The following is a 21,998-nucleotide window of genomic DNA, read 5'->3' as shown; positions in this document are numbered from 1 at the left end:
TGCCATGCGTCTCCATAAACAAGATCTAATGCCATGCTTCTCCGCAAACAAGATCTAATGCCACGCATCTCGATAAACAAGATCTAATGGCATGCGTCTCCATACACAATATCTGATGCCAGGCGTCTCCATAAACAAAATCCGATGCCATGCTTCTCCATAAACAAGATCCAATGCCATGCTTATCCATAAACCAGATCTGATGCCATGCTTCTCCATAAAGAAGAGCTGATGCCATGCTTCTCCATAAAGAAGAGCTGATGCCATGCTTCACTGTAACCAAGATCTGATGCCATGCATCTCCATAAACAAGATCTAATGCCATGCGTCTCCGCAAACAAGATCTAATGGCATGCGTCTCCGTACACAATATCTGATGCCATGCGTCTCCATAAACAAGACCCGATGCCATGCTTCTCCGTAAACAAGGTCTGTGTATGTTTTGCACTGTAGCTGAGGTCCGTCTCTGTGCTTCAGTCTGGCTTAGATATGTTTTATCATAGCCGCAATCTGTGTCTATGCTTCACTGTAACCTAGATCTGCCTTTCTTGCCTCAGTGTAACCAAGATTCTGCTCAGTGCTTCAGTGTGGCTTGGATATGCCTCTGGTTCTCGGTAACTAAGATCTCTTTCTGCGCTTCACTGTACCCAAGTGTCTGTGCTCCACTGTTATCAGGGTCTGTTTCTGTCCTCCATGTTTCCACAAGATGCCTCTGTGCCGTGCTGTTACCATGGTAAATATTTCTCCCACAATGTAACCTAGATCTGCCTTTGTGCCTTGGATTTGTCAATGCCAGTGGTTCCCAACCTTTTGACTTCTGTGGACCTCCACTTTATCATTACTGGAACCAGAGGATCCCCACTAAATCATTATTGGAATCAGTCCCCCCCCGCCCCCCCCTCCCTGAGTCAATAATGGAAGCCGGGGTCCCCGGCCTAAACATTGTTGATGATTTGAAATGCAAAGCAATACACAAAAAATACAGAAACAAGCATTCATCAAACACATTCACAAATGATAACACATTTTATTTAATTTGCAAAAAATAAATACAAATATAAAAAAAAGTAATTTTGATAGGGATGTTGGAGATTTTCTAAATTCAACTGAAGCCACACATCGTCCATACTATACTTTGTTGGATGCCCTGCCCTGCTCCCACAGATCAATCTGAGGGCGTTCATTTCATGTGTAGCCTTCTGTTTCAAAATCCTTGACACTTACTGTCTGTTTTAAAATGTTCAATTGTACATTTAGCCTCTTTATACACATTCTCTTATTCTTTTAATATTTTTTAATTTTGTGAAGCAGTCTGGAGCCTTTGGGACCCCCAGGGGTCCATGGACCGCAGATTGGGAACCACTGGTCTAAGTCATTGCTTCCCATACATTTTAGAACCTCGACCTGATTTTCATAATGACAAACATTGGCATCACACTTAGCTTTAATGGACATGAGGCAGGGTTGATTTTTTTAATGTAAACCTAGACATGGTTTCAAAATGATGTGAGTTACCAAATTAACAAGCTCGTACAATTGTTTATGCCCTCTCTGACAGCAATTGTTTGTAAATGTCACAACCGTGACCAGCCCTTTCATATGTCTTTATCAGATCTTGTCCACGATATTAGTTTCCCATAGAAGTGGCAAACCGTGATCCGCACTGCAGCAGGGACACTTTCTCAGAGAGCTTTAGCACCTGATCCCTAAAATCAAGAGGCTTCTGAAAAATCTTGGTGTTGATTGAAGTGATTTTAACAAATCTGAAAACCCCTTTTGCAGCAAAGTTTAGGGAAAGGCCTCATGACCCTTTTGTGTTAAGAAGAGAACCAGTGGTGCATTTTGTACTCCATGTACATGTTGCAGTTTTCTACAAAACAAACCCTGGCAAGGGTTTTGGAGCGTTTACATCAGCGCAAGAAAACATTGCAAAAGGTTAGGTTTATTGTGATCTAAACACATAAGGTTAAATGATTTGCCTGGAGCCAGCACCAGGACTTGGACATGTTCCCTACATCCTAAGTCAGCCGCTGAGGCTTTTGGGCGATATCCATACTTCTCACTTTGTTCACAAGGTTGATGACTGTGAATGATCACGAAGAGTGAGCGCGCTCTCTTGACATGGCCTTACCAAGTAAAACGCAGCAAGTAGCACTGGACGTTTCACCGGTACTCTTGCTAGGGTTTGTTTTAAAACTGGACTTGGGGACATAGCTCAACCACTTTTGTCCAGGGGTGCTGTAACAATTGCCAGAGTGGGGGGCTGAGGTGAGTGTTACATCACTGAAGTGGAGTATATTACTCACGCATCCTGCGGTAATGCACTGTAATTTACAGACAGCACATTTTCCATTGAGATGGCACTAAATTTGCTCAGACAGAGTTTTTCTGATAAAACTACATAGCATGCATATGAAAAATGTGTGGAAATCGTTTCAAGTGAATATTTGCATCACCAAATAAATGTATCTTATTGAAATCTTTGTTTTCACACTCCTTCAGAATTAAAAAAAAAAACTTAATTTGAGCTTCCCTAACTTCTCATATAGTCAAGAATATGAGTGCAGTTCATTTACAGGCATTTAAATGGTGTTTTGTGTTAAGAAAAATGACATCCTACAGCCTTTTCTTTCACACTCCCTTTACCCCAGCAAGATTCTCAGTTTAAAAACGCCTCCGATTTTGCAGTCAGAGACAGAAACGTAAAGACCAATCTGAAGGATCAAGGGATGAGCAGCAATTTGTCAGAAGGCAAAGCCTGACGTTTGGCCTCTGTCTTTGTAGCACAGCAAAGGTGACAAGATTAATACAAATGTAAAGGCATCTTTATCTAATGGTTGTTTGCAACAGAACATAGATTCTTTGAAGACCGGCCGTGCCCCATTCGGTTGTGACCCACAGCATGGGAAACGCTGGTCTATGTGCCTCTTTCTTGCAAAAATCTGAAGAGCCTTGAGCCCCCTCTTCTTGGCTACCAAGGTGCGAGGAGCCCTCAGTGGAAGTATTGTCCAGCAGCTGTTGGTCTGCCCTCCTTGTCTCTGTTCTGCTGAATTTGATTCTGTTTACTGTACATTTCTGCCTCTGTGTAGCGTGGGCTTGCGTCGCTACGGACTGGCATTTCTCTCTGTGCTGACTCCATGTATAATGAAGTCTTGCCTTAGGGCTTGATTTATATTTCACCGGATGAGTTACTTCGTCACAGCGTTGACGGATATCCATTCTGCTGAAATACAAATCCTACAGAATACAGTAGATTTTATCGGCTGACACGATATCCATCACTGTTGTGACAGAGTAACCGCGAACCATAAATAAGGCCCTAAGACACTCTCCCCACAATGCTCCGAGCCAGAGTACTTGTGTGTTTTGTGAGTGGAGTCCGGCGTGAAAGGCTTTGTCTTCTGTGTGTCCTATTTGTCCTTCTCTTTTTTTGTGCCCCCTTGTGTGGACCTCTCTTCCTGATCCTGCCACACACTTGTTGTAAACTCTGCCCCTTTCTAGCATTTCTCATCTCCCCCTCCCAGGGAAATAGGCTGTTTACATCCTTATTCAGAGGTGCTGCTCCCCTCACTGACAGCTCTTCCTTATCTCTTCAACAGAATATATTGAAGAGAACTCGTCCTGGATCGCGAGAGGAAGCTCAGGCTACACAAGCATACAGCCTTCTGGAGAAGGTATGAGTTAACCTGACCTTATTTACATAAACCTACAACTTACTAAGAGGTGCAGCAGCAGGGCCTATGCCTGTGGGTCTCTAACCATTAGAGTCAAGCCAACGCCAATCCCAGAATGTTTATCAGTTTTCTGTAGCATCAAGTGTGCTTCTATGTTACCTGCTTACATCTGCAACCGTGTGGAGAAAGTGACAGTGGGGCTCACTGCCAAGTGTAAACATGGACACGCCAGTAGGTAAAAATGAGGTCAAATGTCTCTTACCCCTTAGAATTTACAGCTTTCTGTGTAAGGAAAGAGTGGGTTTTAATTCCCTCTCTGGAGACCCACAGACTCCTGTAGAAGGGCCCAAAGGTAAGAGGGTGCTCTACACCCATGCATAGAAGCCTCCAACCTCCCAGAAAATGTCATTGTTTTTATCCATGTGGTCGGCCTCCTCCTGAAGAAGTAGGTAAGAGTGGGCTTCACTACCAGCTGGAGACTTCTTCAAGCCATGGGGATGTGTGAAGTGAGCTTTTCTGATACTCCTAGCAAGCCACAACCTCCTGGATCAGGTAAGAGGGAGCTTTACTTCCACTAGTATAATCTTACAACCTTTTGGAGAAGTTGTGGCCTCATTGTTCCACCTCTATAAACGTACAACCTTATGCAAGCCTTTAATCCATCATATGAGACTCACACCCTGCTGTAGAAATGAAGCGTGACATTCGCTCCATAGATGGAAACCTATAATCCTCTTTGGGCGGGAGTAGATTTACTCCATAGATGGTGACCTACCATTGTCTGTAGAAGATAAGGGTGCGCTCCACTGATAGGGATCTTCAACCTTCTGTAGGAGGGAAGAGTAAGATGGGCTGCCCCAAGCTCCTGTAGGACGGAAGCGTGTGGCCCGCTCCATTGATGGAGACCAGCCATCCCCTGTAGAAGGGAAGAGAAGCATTCAGTCCAAGGTGAAATGAGATCTGATCTTTCTATTGCTTCACTTTCCACAGGCTTGACCCCTGTGTGTACGTTTGCTGAGACCTTCTCTCTTTTCCCTTTCCAGCTGATCAAGGACTGCAACGAGAATGTGCAGCGCATGCGCAGCACAGAGGAACTCATCTACCTCAGCCAGAAGATTGAGTTTGAGTGCAAGGTGAGTCTCATGGGCCTTCCAAGCTCAGGGTCAGTTCCGCTTTGATGTCAGTATCCTTCACCTGGGTGGTTTGTGGATGTGTGACTCAAATTCACTTCCATCTGTAGTTTTGAATTGATCTTATCCTGCCCAGAGGAGAATGTTCCTAGACTCCCTATCCACAGCAATTGAGCGATTGTATTGTTTTTGTAAATCAGGACCACCGTATAGTATTCGGGGCTGAGAAACTGACTGCACCGCCACTTACCTGGTTGACACTTATTGTGAGGATGTCTGTATGTGCTAAAAAGTTGTGGTGTGATGCACAAACCCTCCTTTGAATCCAGGAGTTTGTTGCTTTTCTTTCCACTGCCACTTCATCATGGTTCTGGTATATAAGCGCTCTATGAAAGTGTCTCTGTGTAATACACAGAGCTGGATTGGTGGTAATTCCCACTGTTTCATAGGAATCTCTCAACCTCGTGTAGTTTCAGGTGAGGAGGCCAGGGCAGACCTGCCACCTTCCCATCTTCTGCAAGTCTGTATGTGTTTCCTTGCACCTGTTATTCTGAAAATCATTTTGAATGCCAGCATGTTTTGTGTAGATTGAAACCAGCCTTGGTATTTATTCTGAAACGTCCATGTCTCCTTTGTTCGATTCTTTTGATTTGAGACTGCTCTGTGGGCAGCATGGGCTGAAACCACTGCGTTGTGGGCAGATGATGCCCCATCTTCTCATGTCATTTAGTATTAGGAAAACCTTAGCTTATTTTCTTATAAAACATGTTTTTTTGGTATTTTGAGACATAAACACAACATTAGTAAATGAAGGTCCTAGTGCACCAGATGTTCAGGTGCCAGCGCGCCCTGCAGGCATCCGGCTGACAGGAGGGGGCCCTAGAGTTCATTACCGCAGGTTTCCCTGTTGTCATAAACACTCATCAGCTCCTCTAGGCGTTAATGCAGAAGGGTCTTCCCCGCAGGGGGCCCATATTTTGTTTTATTTGCAGGGACTCCCAGGGGCTTTGCAAGTACATTTATTTAGCATCTTACATTTAATCATATCCTGCACCCACTCACCTACAGAAGGGGAGTTAGCTGCTCGCCAGTGCCCCTCCTTCAGTACATGTACAGAGCGCAGCATTTACCAAAAATTCATTCTTTAGCCCTGAATGACTGTGCAGTGGTTTGATGGGAAGGTGTGTTATTGGATGTGTTTAGGGATCTTCTCAAGCGAATTAGAGATGTTTCCATACAGACAGGGACACTTTATCTGCTGTTACTGACCAGGCTTCATATACAAACCTCGTAGTTCCTAGAGGTGAGTGGACCGTGAGCATCCAGAAGATCTGTGCGGCAGAATCTACTGGCCAGAACTCTGGCAAGCTGGAATAAATGGCCTTATCATCTAATGCACGGCCTGGGCCACAAGTCTGTTTGCTGGGTAGTCAGTGAAAAGCTTTGATTTCTAACACTAATCTCAGTTTATTGAGCCCGCATATCAAACCCTCCGCAGCATCTGTACTAGCTGGAGACAAGCTGTGTTTGCTTTCGGACACTCTAGAGTATTGTATTCCTGTAGTTAGCCCTCAGGTGGGTGACGGCGTCATCTTCTTGCACTCTAAGGTTTTTATTGTGAAGCGCTGGAATATGTGACAAGATTTGCAGCTGAAAAAAATCACATTTTGGAGGCGTTGGCAGCTTAAATCTTTAAATGCAGGTTGAAATCTATATGGACACTGAGGTTATGAATGTATTGTGCCGGGTGAGAGAAGGTTCTCTGATCGTGGGCGAATAGAGGTCTTCAGCCCACATTTTCAGAGACGTTAACAAGTGTAGCCGCTCTGTTAGGACTGAGTTTTAGTTTGTGGACTTCCACCAGCAGGTTACCACAAGACTGTCTGCCCGAAGGAAAGCAGTTTCAATATTAGAGTCTGGGCTGGGAGACTGTTCAAGAGAGACCCAAGAGTCGGGCGAGTATGTGAAGAAGGTGATACCCAACTGATGGAGCCGAGCTACGGGGTGCATATGAATATTACTAAGAGGGGGAAGCATGGATCCCTGGGGATCACTGTGACTGAGAGATGTGTGAGCTGGAATCACTGCGACTGATAGAGATGTACGAGCTGAAATGACTGTGACTGATAGAGATGTATGAACTGGGGCCACTGTGAATGATAGAGATGTATGACCTGGAATCACTGTGACTTATAGCGATGTATGAGCTGGAGCCACTGTGACTGATAGAAATGTACGAGCTGGAGCCTCTGTTTCTGGTAGAGATGTGTGAGCTGGAATCACTGTGAGTGATAGAGATGTACAAGCTTTTGACACTGTTACTGGCAGAGATGTGTGAGCTGGAATCACTGCAACTGATAGAGATGTACGAGCTGAAATCACTGTGAATGATAGAGATGTATGAACTGGGGCCACTGTGAATGATAGAGATGTATGAACTGGGGCCACTGTTACTGATAGAGATGTATGATCTGGAGTCACTGTTACTGATACAGATGTGTGAGCTGGAGTCACTGTGACTGGTAGAGATGTATGATCTGGAATCAATGTGACTGATAGAGATGTATGACCTGGAATCACTGTGACTGATAGAGATGTATGAGCTGGAATCACTGTTACTGATAGATATGTATGGGCTGGAATCACATGACTAATGGTGATGTATGAGCTGGAGCCACTGTGACTGATAGAGATGTATAAGCTGCAATCACTGTGACTAGTAGAGATTTATGAGCTGGACTCACTGCGACTGATAGAAATGTATGAGCTAGAATCACTGTCACTGATAGAGATGTATGAGCTGAAATCACTGGGACTGATAGAGATGTATGAACTGAAGCCACTGTGACTGATAGAGATTCCAGCTCATACATCTCTAGCAGTCACAGTGGCTTCAGCTCATACATCTCTATCAGTCACAGTGGCTCCAGCTCATACATCTCTATCAATCCCAGTGATTCCAGCTCATACATCTCTATCAGTGACAATGGCTCCAGTTCATGCATCTCTATTGGTCACAGTGATTCCAGCTCATACATCTCTGTGACTGATGGAGATGTAGGACCTGGAATCACTGTGACTGATAGAGATGTATGAGCTGGAGCCACTGTGACTGATAGAGATGTATGAGCTGGAATCACTGTGAGTGGTAGAGCTGTATGAGCTGGAATCACTGTGAGTGGTAGAGATGTATGAGCTGGAGTCACTGTGACTGACAGATATATGAGCTGGAATCAGATATATGAGCTGGAGTCACTGTGACTGACAGATATACGAGCTGGAATCACTGTGACTGATAGAGATGTATGAGCTGGAATCACATGACTGATTGAGATGTATGAGCTGGAATCACATGACTAATGGTGATGTATGGGCTGGAATCACTGTGACTGATAGAGATGTATGAGCTGGAGCCACTGTGACTGATAGATATGTATAAGCTGCAATCACTGTGACTAGTAGAGATGTATGAGCTAGAATCACTGCGACTGATAGAGATGTATGAACTGAAGTTGACTGATAGAGGTGTATGAGCTGGAGCCACTGTGACTGATAGAGATGTACAAGCTTTTGACACTGTTACTGGCAGAGATGTGTGAGCTGGAATCACTGTGACTGATAGAGAAGTATGATCTAGAATCACTGTGACTGATAGAGGTGTATGAGCTGGAATCATTGCAATTAATAGAGATTTGTCAGCTGAGAAATGCAGTTCCACTGGCAGACTCGGTTTCCTGACTTTTAAAACTTACTTTAGCCAAGAAATGGTTTCACCCTTAATTCTTTTTCAATCAGCCTGGATCTTAAGACGCCAGGTTCTGTAGTGTCAAATGCACCTGAGAAGTCCAGGCGGAGTAAAGCCCCTGGGCCTTAGGCCTCCACCAGTCTATGAAGGTTGTTCAGGACTGAGACAATATCTAGTCCAGTGCTTGAACCAAGTCACAGCCCTGCTTGCTGGCAATCTAGAAGGTCATTAGTTTCTACATATTCCTGTAGTTGAGAAAAATATGATTTTCAAGAATCTTGGATAAATAATGGAGCAGGAGACGGGGTGAAGGTTTCCGGGGACCACTGGATCAGGGGAATGTTTTATCTTTAACAGCAGTCTAATGACTGCTTCATACCAACAAGTGAACACCTGACCTACTTCAAGGGAACAAGAAAAAATGAACCACATGTACTGTCCTTGCAAGTCATTGGATGTATTTAGCTGAGCTGTCATGTAAGACTACATTTTTCTAACAAAGAGGTTGGCACCTTGGCCTTTAAGAAGCTATCCTATCAGGATGGGCATATCCTGGCTCTGTGATGTCTTGTCTGGCTAGATCGAACCGAAGTGAAACAGTTTTTGCACACAAATTGGCATCTGTATCTTCCAGTATGTACAGGACCATTAGATATTGGTCAATTTGAACTGGCCACTCCAAGAGCTCTCAATAGCTTTGAATCTGATGTCTTTTTTTAAAATGTCTTCTGACTCTGCATGCAGTGTAGTAACAGTTGATGTTGGAAATCACACTGGCACCTACAGGGGAGTTTCCAGAATCATATTGGCTTGCGTCAATTTGCCACATCAACCTAGTTAGTGTGCCAGGCCTGGGCAGACTAAAGACTTCTTAAAAGTTCAGTGGCCGCTGATATTGGTAAAGTGCATTAATGGTGAAGGCATAATCTTATAAAGTGCTAAGAGGTAGGGATACAGGAATAAAAGCTACCTTACAAAAATGAGCATAGGGCCTCAAGTAGGACGAGGCAGGTTGAAAGGCATTTGCAGTGGACCTATTTTTATGGGCTAGATATACTAATCCATGCCAATCCTGCTCTGCGTGAATGGGTAATTCATAAAGAGTCATGGAAATCACAGCTTCCTGAAACAGGATTTCCTCTCTGAGTCCTTGCGTTCAGCTTTAACTTCAGAGATGATGGCCGGCAAGGGTCAGGGTTCACACTCACACGCAGCAGCAGACACATTTGGCACAATGCAAAGGGAGGGAACAATCAGTGGTGTTGCATCTGCCGCCCCCAGTCCCCACAGCTGACATTCACCCAGTGGAAGCTGTTACTCACAGGCAGGTTTCAGTCTGAGACTGAACACAGACTGGAAGAGTTTGCGCCCACAGGTGTGACTGCAAACCATTCTTACATGTCCTTGCCAGTCGCAAGGAATGGGGGAGACAAATACTACTTATTGCCTTCTTTTCCTTCTGATTCTCTATAAATTGCAATGAGTTGGAAAGCGACAAAGGATTCATAATGCCACTTTGTATTTGGTATTTAGGGTAGCGCAGGCTTTGAGAGTACAAAAACCTTTCATCTATCTGACCTGCAGTGACCTGTCAAGGTTAGCGCAACTAAATATGCTTTTCTTTGGTAAAAGCCTCTAAAACTATATGGAATGATAAATGATGGATTGGCCCTCTCCTTGCTTTGTCACCATCAAACATTTTTTGACCCCCACCTCCTCCCAAACCCCCCCCCCCCCATTTTTGCTGAATTTCCTTGTGTTCGCTTGAGGACTCTGTGCACTTTACCACCGCTGACCATTGCTAAAGTGGATGGCCACTTTTCCTCAAACATGGTCCAATTGGCTTACAGCCTGATTGACACATTTAATTCACTTGTACGTCCTTAGTAAATAACTACTATTTGTACGCAGGGCCTGTAAGTTAAATGCTACTATTTGGCCTGCAGCACTCTTTTTGACACTCCCTACAGCAGACTTTTAAAACGTGTCTCAGGCCTGCTACTGCGGTCTGTAGTGCAGTTTTAAACTGCCATTTTGACTTAACAAGCTAATCCTTTTGCCAAGCATAAATCTTCCTTTTTAATACTCATATGTCACCTCTAGGGTAGGCCCTCAACAGCACATAGGACAGGGTTTTTTTTATTTAAAAAGCTGGAAATGTACTTTTAAGTTTTAAATGTCTTAGTAGTAGTAAAATCTCACATTTGTTTTTCACTACTGTCAGGCATATCTCCACTATAGGATAACATTGGATTACCTTATTACATTTAATAAGTGATATATTTTGTTTAGGAGGAGGTAGAAATACCATGTTTGGTCTCTTGTGAATTTAAAATGATTTAAAACCCTCCTTAATGGTAAAGTTAGATTTTAAATCACAATTCTTAAAAGGACACTTAGAGAAAGCTGCCATTTTATTCTCCTAACTATTTGGGTCCTGCACTTTGTATCATGGTTCACATGACCAAGTGCAGTTGGCCTTTGCGTATTCCCCCAAGTCAGTATCATAAAGGGGGGATTGGGTGTTGACAGGATGGGGCATTCTGATCTGATGTGAGGGACGGAGCTGTGGCACACCACACTTGCTCTTTGAAGGAGCTGCCTCAACACACACATAAAGATCTTCACGCTAGCATTTTGTGACTGTAGACATCCTGGGAGCAGGGCAATAGGGACCCTACCTCAACCCGCCTGTGCCCTGCACCTGGTGTCTGCTAGAATGAGTCCTGACCTCCAAGACCCTTGGCTGACATCAAAGTGTACTCCTCCTTGTCCAAATGAGGGTTCACTCAGGACTGATGCAGCACCTCGCAGCTTGAACACACTCAATGGATAGAGTAAAATGACAACAGTGCTTTGTGAACCAAAACTAAGAGCGCTGTTAGGTTAGGCTATAATATCTTGTGTTCCACTGGTTCCCAAAGGCTGATGCCCTTGATAGCTTCTGTCTTCTCCTCTTCTGCCCCACAGATTTTCCCCCTCATTTCACAGTCCCGGCGACTGGTGAAGCAAGGAGAGCTGGTGGAGCTAGAGTCCAGCACTCCCCTCAGTTTCAAGTGGAAGGTTATTACACGGCCAATCTACCTGCACTTGTTCAATGACTGTCTGCTGCTGTCCCGCCGGCGGGAGTGAGTATACGCGTGCATGCAGCCCTGGAGCTCTCAGACTGTGCCACTTCCTGTCTGCTCCCCTTCTTTTCTGCACCACTTCCTTTAATGACAACTTCCTGACTGCACCACCTCATGTCTGCATCCCTATCTACCTCTGCTACTCTCTAAAGGTGCACCAGTTTAACGACTGCTGCTGTCCTGCCGGCGCAAGCGAGTATACATGAACATGCAGCCCCGGTACTCTTATACTGTGCCACTTCCTGTCTGCACCCCCTCTTGTCTGTATTCTGCCTGCTCTCTAAAGGTGCACCTGTTCAATTATTATCTACTGCTGTCCTACTGCAGAAGCGAGTCTACAAGTAAATGAGTCCAGTAAGTACTTTTAGGCTCTGCTGCTTCCTGTCTGCACTACTTCCTGTCTGCACCATTGCCTTACTGCTCCATTTTCTGTCTGCACTACTACCCAAATCTGCTGCTCTCTAAAGGTGCAATTGTTCAGTGACAGTCTTCTGATTTTTCTTCTGCATGAGCGAGTATACAAGAACATGAGGTCACGCATACTTTTAGACTTTGCCACTTCCTGATTGCTTCACTTTTTATCTACCAAATTTTGTCTGCACCCCTTTTTTCTGCACCACTTCTTGTCTGCACCCTACCTATCTCTGTTGCTGTCCAAAGTTGCACGGGTGCAGTGTTTGTCTGCTGCTGAGCCACCTGCAGGAGTGAGTACACATATGCATAAGACCAAGGTTACTTCTGACTTTACCACTCTATCTACCTCCCTTTCTGACTGCAACCCTGCCTGATTCTTCTAACTTCCCAATATTTGAGTGTTTTGTTGCACCACCTTTTATTTGCTCTACTCCCAGAACCCCCACTCACAGTTGCTAAGGCTGTTGCACTCTAAGGTTCCCCTTCTGTGAGATGTCACCAGTCCACCCTTGCTGGGGGGTAGAAGCCTTCCAACTCGCACCATACCATGAAGTACTGCGTCTCTTCTAGACAAGGTTTTTAGTAGACTATGCAACACAGAAGCCATAACCCTTCTTGACAATGCGTTAAGGTTAACCAACCAGCCTCCAAAGAAGGAAGGTGACTAACATACCCTTCTTCTGTCCCTTCCTGCAGAGCTGCCAAATTCCTGGTCTTTGACCACGCACGTGTCTCCAAAGTGCATGGGGAGAAGTGTGAGGTGAAAATGCACGGCAACAACAAGAATCTCTTCCGGCTTATCCTCCAGGAGAACAACCAGGGTCGAAGGGTTGAGTTCCTGCTCCGCACTGAAACACAGTGAGTTTGAGGACTCTGGCAGGGTGCCGTTATCCACCCCTCTCCCGCCTAGCATGCTGCACCAGCAATATCAGATGCTCCACTTCCCACAGCATATCTGAAAAGGAGACCTGTTTCTGCAACGTAATGTCTTCTAAAAAAACAACTGTATTTTCTAAATCTACACCCTCTGTGGACCTGTAATATCACCTGATTGGCCTCCCATATCGTACAGTATAACTGCTATAATCTATAGTCCTTTCTAGCTGTAATATAACTGAAAATCTGCGCTCTTCTAAAATTGTAAAGCCACCTCTCTTGCTCCTCACCTTACAGTGACACTGCTGTGTATCTACACTCCTATAAAACTGTAATATCGCCCCTGCACCCCCACCTCACAGTGACACTGCTGTGTATCTACACTCCTATAAAACTGAAATATCACCCCTGCACCCCCACCTTACAGTGACACTGCTGTGTATCTACACTCCTATAAAACTGAAATATCACCCCTGCACCCCCACCTTACAGTGACACTGCTGTGTATCTACACTCCTATAAAACTGTAATATCACCCCTGCACCCCCACCTTACAGTGACACTGCTGTGTATCTACACTCCTATAAAACTGAAATATCACCCCTGCACCCCCACCTTACAGTGACACTGCTGTGTATCTACACTCCTATAAAACTGTAATATCACCCCTGCACCCCCACCTTACAGTGACACTGCTGTGTATCTACACTCCTATAAAACTGTAATATCACCCCTGCACCCCCACCTCACAGTGACACTGCTGTGTATCTACACTCCTATATAACTGTAATATCACCCCTGCACCCCCACCGCACAGTGACACTGCTGTGTATCTACACTCCTATAAAACTGTAATATCACCCCTGCACCCCCACCGCACAGTGACACTGCTGTGTATCTACACTCCTATAAAACTGTAATATCACCCCTGCACCCCCACCTTACAGTGACACTGCTGTGTATCTACACTCCTATAAAACTGTAATATCACCCCTGCACCCCCACCGCACAGTGACACTGCTGTGTATCTACACGCCTATAAAACTGTAATATCACCCCTGCACCATCACCTTACAGTGACACTGCTGTGTATCTACACTCCTATAAAACTGTAATATCACCCCTGCACCCCCCACCTTACAGTGCCACTGCTGTGTATCTGCACTCCTATAAAACTGTAATATCACCCCTGCACCCCCACCGCACAGTGACACTGCTGTGTATCTACACTCCTATAAAACTGTAATATCACCCCTGCACCCCCACCTTACAGTGACACTGCTGTGTATCTACACTCCTATAAAACTGTAATATCACCCCTGCACCCCCCACCTTACAGTGACACTGCTGTGTATCTACACTCCTATAAAACTGTAATATCGCCCCTGCACCCCCACCTTACAGTGACGCTGCTGTGTATCTACACTCCTATAAAACTGTAATATCGCCCGGCACCCCCACTTTACAGTGACGCTGGTGTGTATCTACACTCCTATAAAGCTGTAATATCACCCCTGCACCCCCACCTTACAGTGACGCTGCTGTGTATCTACACTCCTATAAAACTGTAATATCACCCCTGCACCCCCACCTTAAAGTGACGCTGGTGTGTATCTACACTCCTATAAAACTGTAATATCACCCCTGCACCCCCACCTTACAGTGACACTGCTTTGTATCTGCACTCCTATAAAACTGTAATATCACCCCTGCACCCCCACCTTACAGTTACACTGCTGTGTATCTGCACTCCTATAAAACTGTAATATCATCCCTGCACCCCCACCTTACAGTGACACTGCTGTGTATCTGCACTCCTATAAAACTGTAATATCACCCCTGCACCCCCACCTTACAGTGACACTGCTGTGTATCTGCACTCCTATAAAACTGTAATATCACCCCTGCACCCCCACCTTACAGTGACACTGCTTTGTATCTGCACTCCTATAAAACTGTAATATCACCCCTGCACCCCCACCGCACAGTGACACTGCTGTGTATCTGCACTCCTATAAAACTGTAATATCATCCCTGCACCCCCACCTTACAGTGACACTGCTTTGTATCTACACTCCTATAAAACTGTAATATCACCCCTGCACCCCCCACCTTACAGTGACACTGCTTTGTATCTACACTCCTATAAAACTGTAATATCACCCCTGCACCCCCACCTTACAGTGACACTGCTGTGTATCTACACTCCTATAAAACTGCAATATCACCCCTGCACCCCCACCTTACAGTGACACTGCTTTGTATCTACACTCCTATAAAACTGCAATATCACCCCTGCACCCCCACCTTACAGTGACACTGCTTTGTATCTACACTCCTATAAAACTGCAATATCACCCCTGCACCCCCACCTTACAGTGACACTGCTGTGTATCTGCACTCCTATAAAACTGCAATATCACCCCTGCACCCCCACCGCACAGTGACACTGCTGTGTATCTACACTCCTATAAAACTGCAATATCACCCCTGCACCCCCACCTTACAGTGACACTGCTGTGTATCTACACTCCTATAAAACTGCAATATCACCCCTGCACCCCCACCTTACAGTGCCAAAGCTGTGTATCTACACTCCTATAAAACTGTAATATCACCCCTGCACCCCCACCTTACAGTGCCACTGCTGTGTATCTACACTCCTATAAAGCTGTAATATCACCCCTGCACCACCACCGCACAGTGATGCTGCTGTGTATCTGCACTCCTATAAAGCTGTAATATCACCCCTGCACCACCACCGCACAGTGACACTGCTGTGTATCTACACTCCTATAAAACTGTAATATCACCCCTGCACCCCCACCTTACAGTGACACTGCTGTGTATCTGCACTCCTATAAAACTGTAATATCACCCCTGCACCCCCACCGCACAGTGACACTGCTTTGTATCTACACTCCTATAAAACTGTAATATCGCCCCTGCACCCCCACCTTACAGTGACACTGCTGTGTATCTACACTCCTATAAAACTGTAATATCACCCCTGCACCCCCCACCTTACAGTGACACTGCTGTGTATCTACACTCCTATAAAACTGTAATATCGCCCATGCACCCCCACCTTACAGTGACGCTGCTGTGTATCTACACTCCTATAAAACTGTAATATCGCCCTGCACCCCCACCTTACAGTGACGCTGCTGTGTATCTACACTCCTATAAAGCTGTAATATCACCCCTGCACCCCCACCTTACAGTGACGCTGCTGTGTATCTACACTCCTATAAAACTGTAATATCGCCCCTGCACCCCCACCTTACAGTGACGCTGCTGTGTATCTACACTCCTATAAAACTGTAATATCGCCCCTGCACCCCCACCTTAGTGACGCTGCTGTGTATCTACACTCCTATAAAACTGTAATATCGCCCCTGCACCCCCACCTTACAGTGACGCTGCTGTGTATCTACACTCCTATAAAACTGTAATATCGCCCCTGCACCCCCACCTTACAGTGACGCTGCTGTGTATCTACACTACTATAAAACTGTAATATCGCCCCTGCACCGCCACCTTGCAGTGACGCTGCTATGTATCTACACTCCTATAAAACTGTAATATCGCCCCTGCACCCCCACCTTACAGTGACACTGCTGTGTATCTACACTCCTATAAAATTGTAATATCACCCCTGCACCCCCACCGCACAGTGACACTGCTGTGTATCTGCACTCCTATAAAACTGTAATATCACCCCTGCACCCCCACCTTACAGTGACACTGCTGTGTATCTACACTCCTATAAAACAGTAATATCACCCCTGCACCCCCACCTTACAGTGACACTGCTGTGTATCTACACTCCTATAAAACTGTAATATCACCCCTGCACCCCCACCTTACAGTGACACTGCTGTGTATCTACACTCCTATAAAACTGTAATATCACCCCTGCACCCCCACCTTACAGTGACACTGCTGTGTATCTGCACTCCTATAAAACTGTAATATCGCCCCTGCACCCCCACCTTACAGTGACGCTGCTGTATATCTACACTCCTATAAAACTGTAATATCGCCCCTGCACCCCACCTCACAGTGACACTGCTGTGTATCTACACTCCTATAAAACTGTAAAATCACCCCTGCACCCCCACCTTACAGTGACACTGCTGTGTATCTACACTCCAATAAAACTGTAATATCGCCCCTGCACCCCCACCTTACAGTGACGCTGCTGTGTATCTGCACTCCTATAAAACTGTAATATCGCCCCTGCACCCCCACCTTACAGTGACGCTGCTGTGTATCTACACTCCTATAAAACTGTAATATCACCCCTACCTTACAGTGACACTGCTGTGTATCTGCACTCCTATAAAACTGTAATATCACCCCTGCACCCCCACCTTACAGTGACGCTGCTGTGTATCTACACTCCTATAAAACTGTAATATCACCCCTGCACTCTCACCGCACAGTGACACTGCTGTGTATCTACACTCCTATAAAACTGTAATATCACCCCTGCACCCCCCACCTTACAGTGGCACTGCTGTGTATCTACACTCCTATAAAACTGTAATATCACCCCTGCACCCCCACCTTACAGTGACACTGCTGTGTACCTACACTCCTATAAAACTGAAATATCATCCCTGCACCCCCACCTTACAGTGACACTGCTGTGTATCTACACTCCTATAAAACTGTAATATCGCCCCTGCACCCCCACCGCACAGTGACACTGCTGTGTATCTACACTCCTATAAAACTGTAATATTGCCCCTGCACCCCCACCTTACAGTGACACTGCTGTGTATCTACACTCCTATAAAACTGTAATATCGCCCCTGCACCCCCACCTTACAGTGACACTGCTGTGTATCTACACTCCTATAAAACTGTAATATCACCCCTGCACCCCCACCTCACAGTGACACTGCTGTGTATCTACACTCCTATAAAACTGTAATATCGGCCCTGCACCCCCACCTTACAGTGACACTGCTGTGTATCTGCACTCCTATAAAACTGCAATATCACCCCTGCACCCCCACCGCACAGTGACGCTGCTGTGTATCTACACTCCTATAAAACAGTAAAATCACCCCTGCACCCCCACCGCACAGTGACACTGCTGTGTATCTACACTCCTATAAAACTGTAATATCACCCCTGCACCCCCACCTTACAGTGACACTGCTGTGTATCTGCACTCCTATAAAACTGTAATATCGCCCCTGCACCCCCACCGCACAGTGACACTGCTTTGTATCTACACTCCTATAAAACTGTAATATCGCCCCTGCACCCCCACCTTACAGTGACACTGCTGTGTATCTACACTCCTATAAAACTGTAATATCACCCCTGCACCCCCCACCTTACAGTGACACTACTGTGTATCTACACTCCTATAAAACTGTAATATCGCCCATGCACCCCCACCTTACAGTGACGCTGCTGTGTATCTACACTCCTATAAAACTGTAATATCGCCCTGCACCCCCACCTTACAGTGACGCTGCTGTGTATCTACACTCCTATAAAGCTGTAATATCGCCCCTGCACCGCCACCTTACAGTGACACTGCTGTGTATCTACACTCCTATAAAACTGTAATATCGCCCCTGCACCCCCACCTTACAGTGACACTGCTGTGTATCTGCACTCCTATAAAATTGTAATATCACCCCTGCACCCCCACCGCACAGTGACACTGCTGTGTATCTGCACTCCTATAAAACTGTAATATCACCCCTGCACCCCCACCTTACAGTGACACTGCTGTGTATCTACACTCCTATAAAACAGTAATATCACCCCTGCACCCCCACCTTACAGTGACACTGCTGTGTATCTACACTCCTATAAAACTGTAATATCACCCCTGCACCCCCACCTTACAGTGACACTGCTGTGTATCTGCACTCATATAAAACTGTAATATCGCCCCTGCACCCCCACCTTACAGTGACGCTGCTGTATATCTACACTCCTATAAAACTGTAATATCGCCCCTGCACCCCACCTCACAGTGACACTGCTGTGTATCTACACTCCTATAAAACTGTAAAATCACCCCTGCACACCCACCTTACAGTGACACTGCTGTGTATCTACACTCCAATAAAACTGTAATATCGCCCCTGCACCCCCACCTTACAGTGACGCTGCTGTGTATCTGCACTCCTATAAAACTGTAATATCGCCCCTGCACCCCCATCTTACAGTGACGCTGCTGTGTATCTACACTCCTATAAAACTGTAATATCACCCCTACCTTACAGTGACACTGCTGTGTATCTGCACTCCTATAAAACTGTAATCTCACCCCTGCACCCCCACCTTACAGTGACGCTGCTGTGTATCTACCCTCCTATAAAACTGTAATATCACCCCTGCACTCTCACCGCACAGTGACACTGCTGTGTATCTACACTCCTATAAAACTGTAATATCACCCCTGCACCCCCCACCTTACAGTGACACTGCTGTGTATCTACACTCCTATAAAACTGTAATATCACCCCTGCACCCCCACCTTACAGTGACACTGCTGTGTACCTACACTCCTATAAAACTGAAATATCATCCCTGCACCCCCACCTTACAGTGACACTGCTGTGTATCTACACTCCTATAAAACTGTAATATCACCCCTGCACCCCCACCGCACAGTGACACTGCTGTGTATTTACACTCCTATAAAACTGTAATATCACCCCTGCACCCCCACCTTACAGTGACACTGCTGTGTATCTGCACTCCTATAAAACTGTAATATCGCCCCTGCACCCCCACCGCACAGTGACACTGCTTTGTATCTACACTCCTATAAAACTGTAATATCGCCCCTGCACCCCCACCTTACAGTGACACTGCTGTGTATCTACACTCCTATAAAACTGTAATATCACCCCTGCACCCCCCACCTTACAGTGACACTGCTGTGTATCTACACTCCTATAAAACTGTAATATCGCCCATGCACCCCCACCTTACAGTGACGCTGCTGTGTATCTACACTCCTATAAAACTGTAATATCGCCCTGCACCCCCACCTTACAGTGACGCTGCTGTGTATCTACACTCCTATAAAGCTGTAATATCACCCCTGCACCCCCACCTTACAGTGACGCTGCTGTGTATCTACACTCCTATAAAACTGTAATATCGCCCCTGCACCCCCACCTTACAGTGACGCTGCTGTGTATCTACACTCCTATAAAACTGTAATATCGCCCCTGCACCCCCACCTTAGTGACGCTGCTGTGTATCTACACTCCTATAAAACTGTAATATCGCCCCTGCACCCCCACCTTACAGTGACGCTGCTGTGTATCTACACTCCTATAAAACTGTAATATCGCCCCTGCACCCCCACCTTACAGTGACGCTGCTGTGTATCTACACTCCTATAAAACTGTAATATCGCCCCTGCACCGCCACCTTACAGTGACACTGCTGTGTATCTACACTCCTATAAAACTGTAATATCGCCCCTGCACCCCCACCTTACAGTGACACTGCTGTGTATCTGCACTCCTATAAAATTGTAATATCACCCCTGCACCCCCACCTTACAGTGACACTGCTGTGTATCTACACTCCTATAAAACTGTAATATCACCCCTGCACCCCCACCTTACAGTGACACTGCTGTGTATCTACACTCCTATAAAACTGTAATATCACCCCTGCACCCCCACCTTACAGTGACACTGCTGTGTATCTGCACTCATATAAAACTGTAATATCGCCCCTGCACCCCCACCTTACAGTGACGCTGCTGTATATCTACACTCCTATAAAACTGTAATATCGCCCCTGCACCCCACCTCACAGTGACACTGCTGTGTATCTACACTCCTATAAAACTGTAAAATCACCCCTGCACCCCCACCTTACAGTGACACTGCTGTGTATCTACACTCCAATAAAACTGTAATATCGCCCCTGCACCCCCACCTTACAGTGACGCTGCTGTGTATCTGCACTCCTATAAAACTGTAATATCGCCCCTGCACCCCCATCTTACAGTGACGCTGCTGTGTATCTACACTCCTATAAAACTGTAATATCACCCCTACCTTACAGTGACACTGCTGTGTATCTGCACTCCTATAAAACTGTAATATCACCCCTGCACCCCCACCTTACAGTGACGCTGCTGTGTATCTACCCTCCTATAAAACTGTAATATCACCCCTGCACTCTCACCGCACAGTGACACTGCTGTGTATCTACACTCCTATAAAACTGTAATATCACCCCTGCACCCCCCACCTTACAGTGACACTGCTGTGTATCTACACTCCTATAAAACTGTAATATCACCCCTGCACCCCCACCTTACAGTGACACTGCTGTGTACCTACACTCCTATAAAACTGAAATATCATCCCTGCACCCCCACCTTACAGTGACACTGCTGTGTATCTACACTCCTATAAAACTGCAATATCACCCCTGCACCCCCACCGCACAGTGACACTGCTGTGTATCTACACTCCTATAAAACTGTAATATCACCCCTGCACCCCCACCTTACAGTGACACTGCTGTGTATCTACACTCCTATAAAACTGTAATATCGCCCCTGCACCCCCACCTTACAGTGACACTGCTGTGTATCTACACTCCTATAAAACTGTAATATCACCCCTGCACCCCCACCTCACAGTGACACTGCTGTGTATCTACACTCCTATAAAACTGTAATATCGGCCCTGCACCCCCACCTTACAGTGACACTGCTGTGTACCTGCACTCCTATAAAACTGCAATATCACCCCTGCACCCCCACCGCACAGTGACGCTGCTGTGTATCTACACTCCTAAAAAACAGTAAAATCACCCCTGCACCCCCACCGCACAGTGACACTGCTGTGTATCTACACTCCTTTAAAACTGTAATATCACCCCTGCACCCCCACCTTACAGTGACACTGCTGTGTATCTGCACTCCTATAAAACTGTAATATCGCCCCTGCACCCCCACCGCACAGTGACACTGCTTTGTATCTACACTCCTATAAAACTGTAATATCGCCCCTGC

At 45.9% G+C, this 21,998-nt stretch overlaps 1 protein-coding gene across 1 annotated transcript in view; it reads left to right on the top strand.

Moving 5' to 3' along the window:
- The window catches only part of LOC138303481 (serine-rich adhesin for platelets-like), a 194,773-nt gene that overhangs the window by 145,098 nt on the left and 27,677 nt on the right, over positions 1-21,998 (top strand). The window contains exons 9-12 of the mRNA XM_069242655.1: positions 3,600-3,674; positions 4,718-4,807; positions 11,520-11,677; positions 12,788-12,949. Of these exons, the coding sequence (XP_069098756.1) occupies positions 3,600-3,674; positions 4,718-4,807; positions 11,520-11,677; positions 12,788-12,949 (485 nt within the window). The remainder of the gene's footprint in view (positions 1-3,599; positions 3,675-4,717; positions 4,808-11,519; positions 11,678-12,787; positions 12,950-21,998) is intronic.

Source organism: Pleurodeles waltl, chromosome 7 (genome assembly GCF_031143425.1).
Source record: "Pleurodeles waltl isolate 20211129_DDA chromosome 7, aPleWal1.hap1.20221129, whole genome shotgun sequence".
NCBI lineage: Eukaryota > Metazoa > Chordata > Amphibia > Caudata > Salamandridae > Pleurodeles > Pleurodeles waltl.
This window is presented reverse-complemented; position numbering and strand designations above follow the sequence as displayed.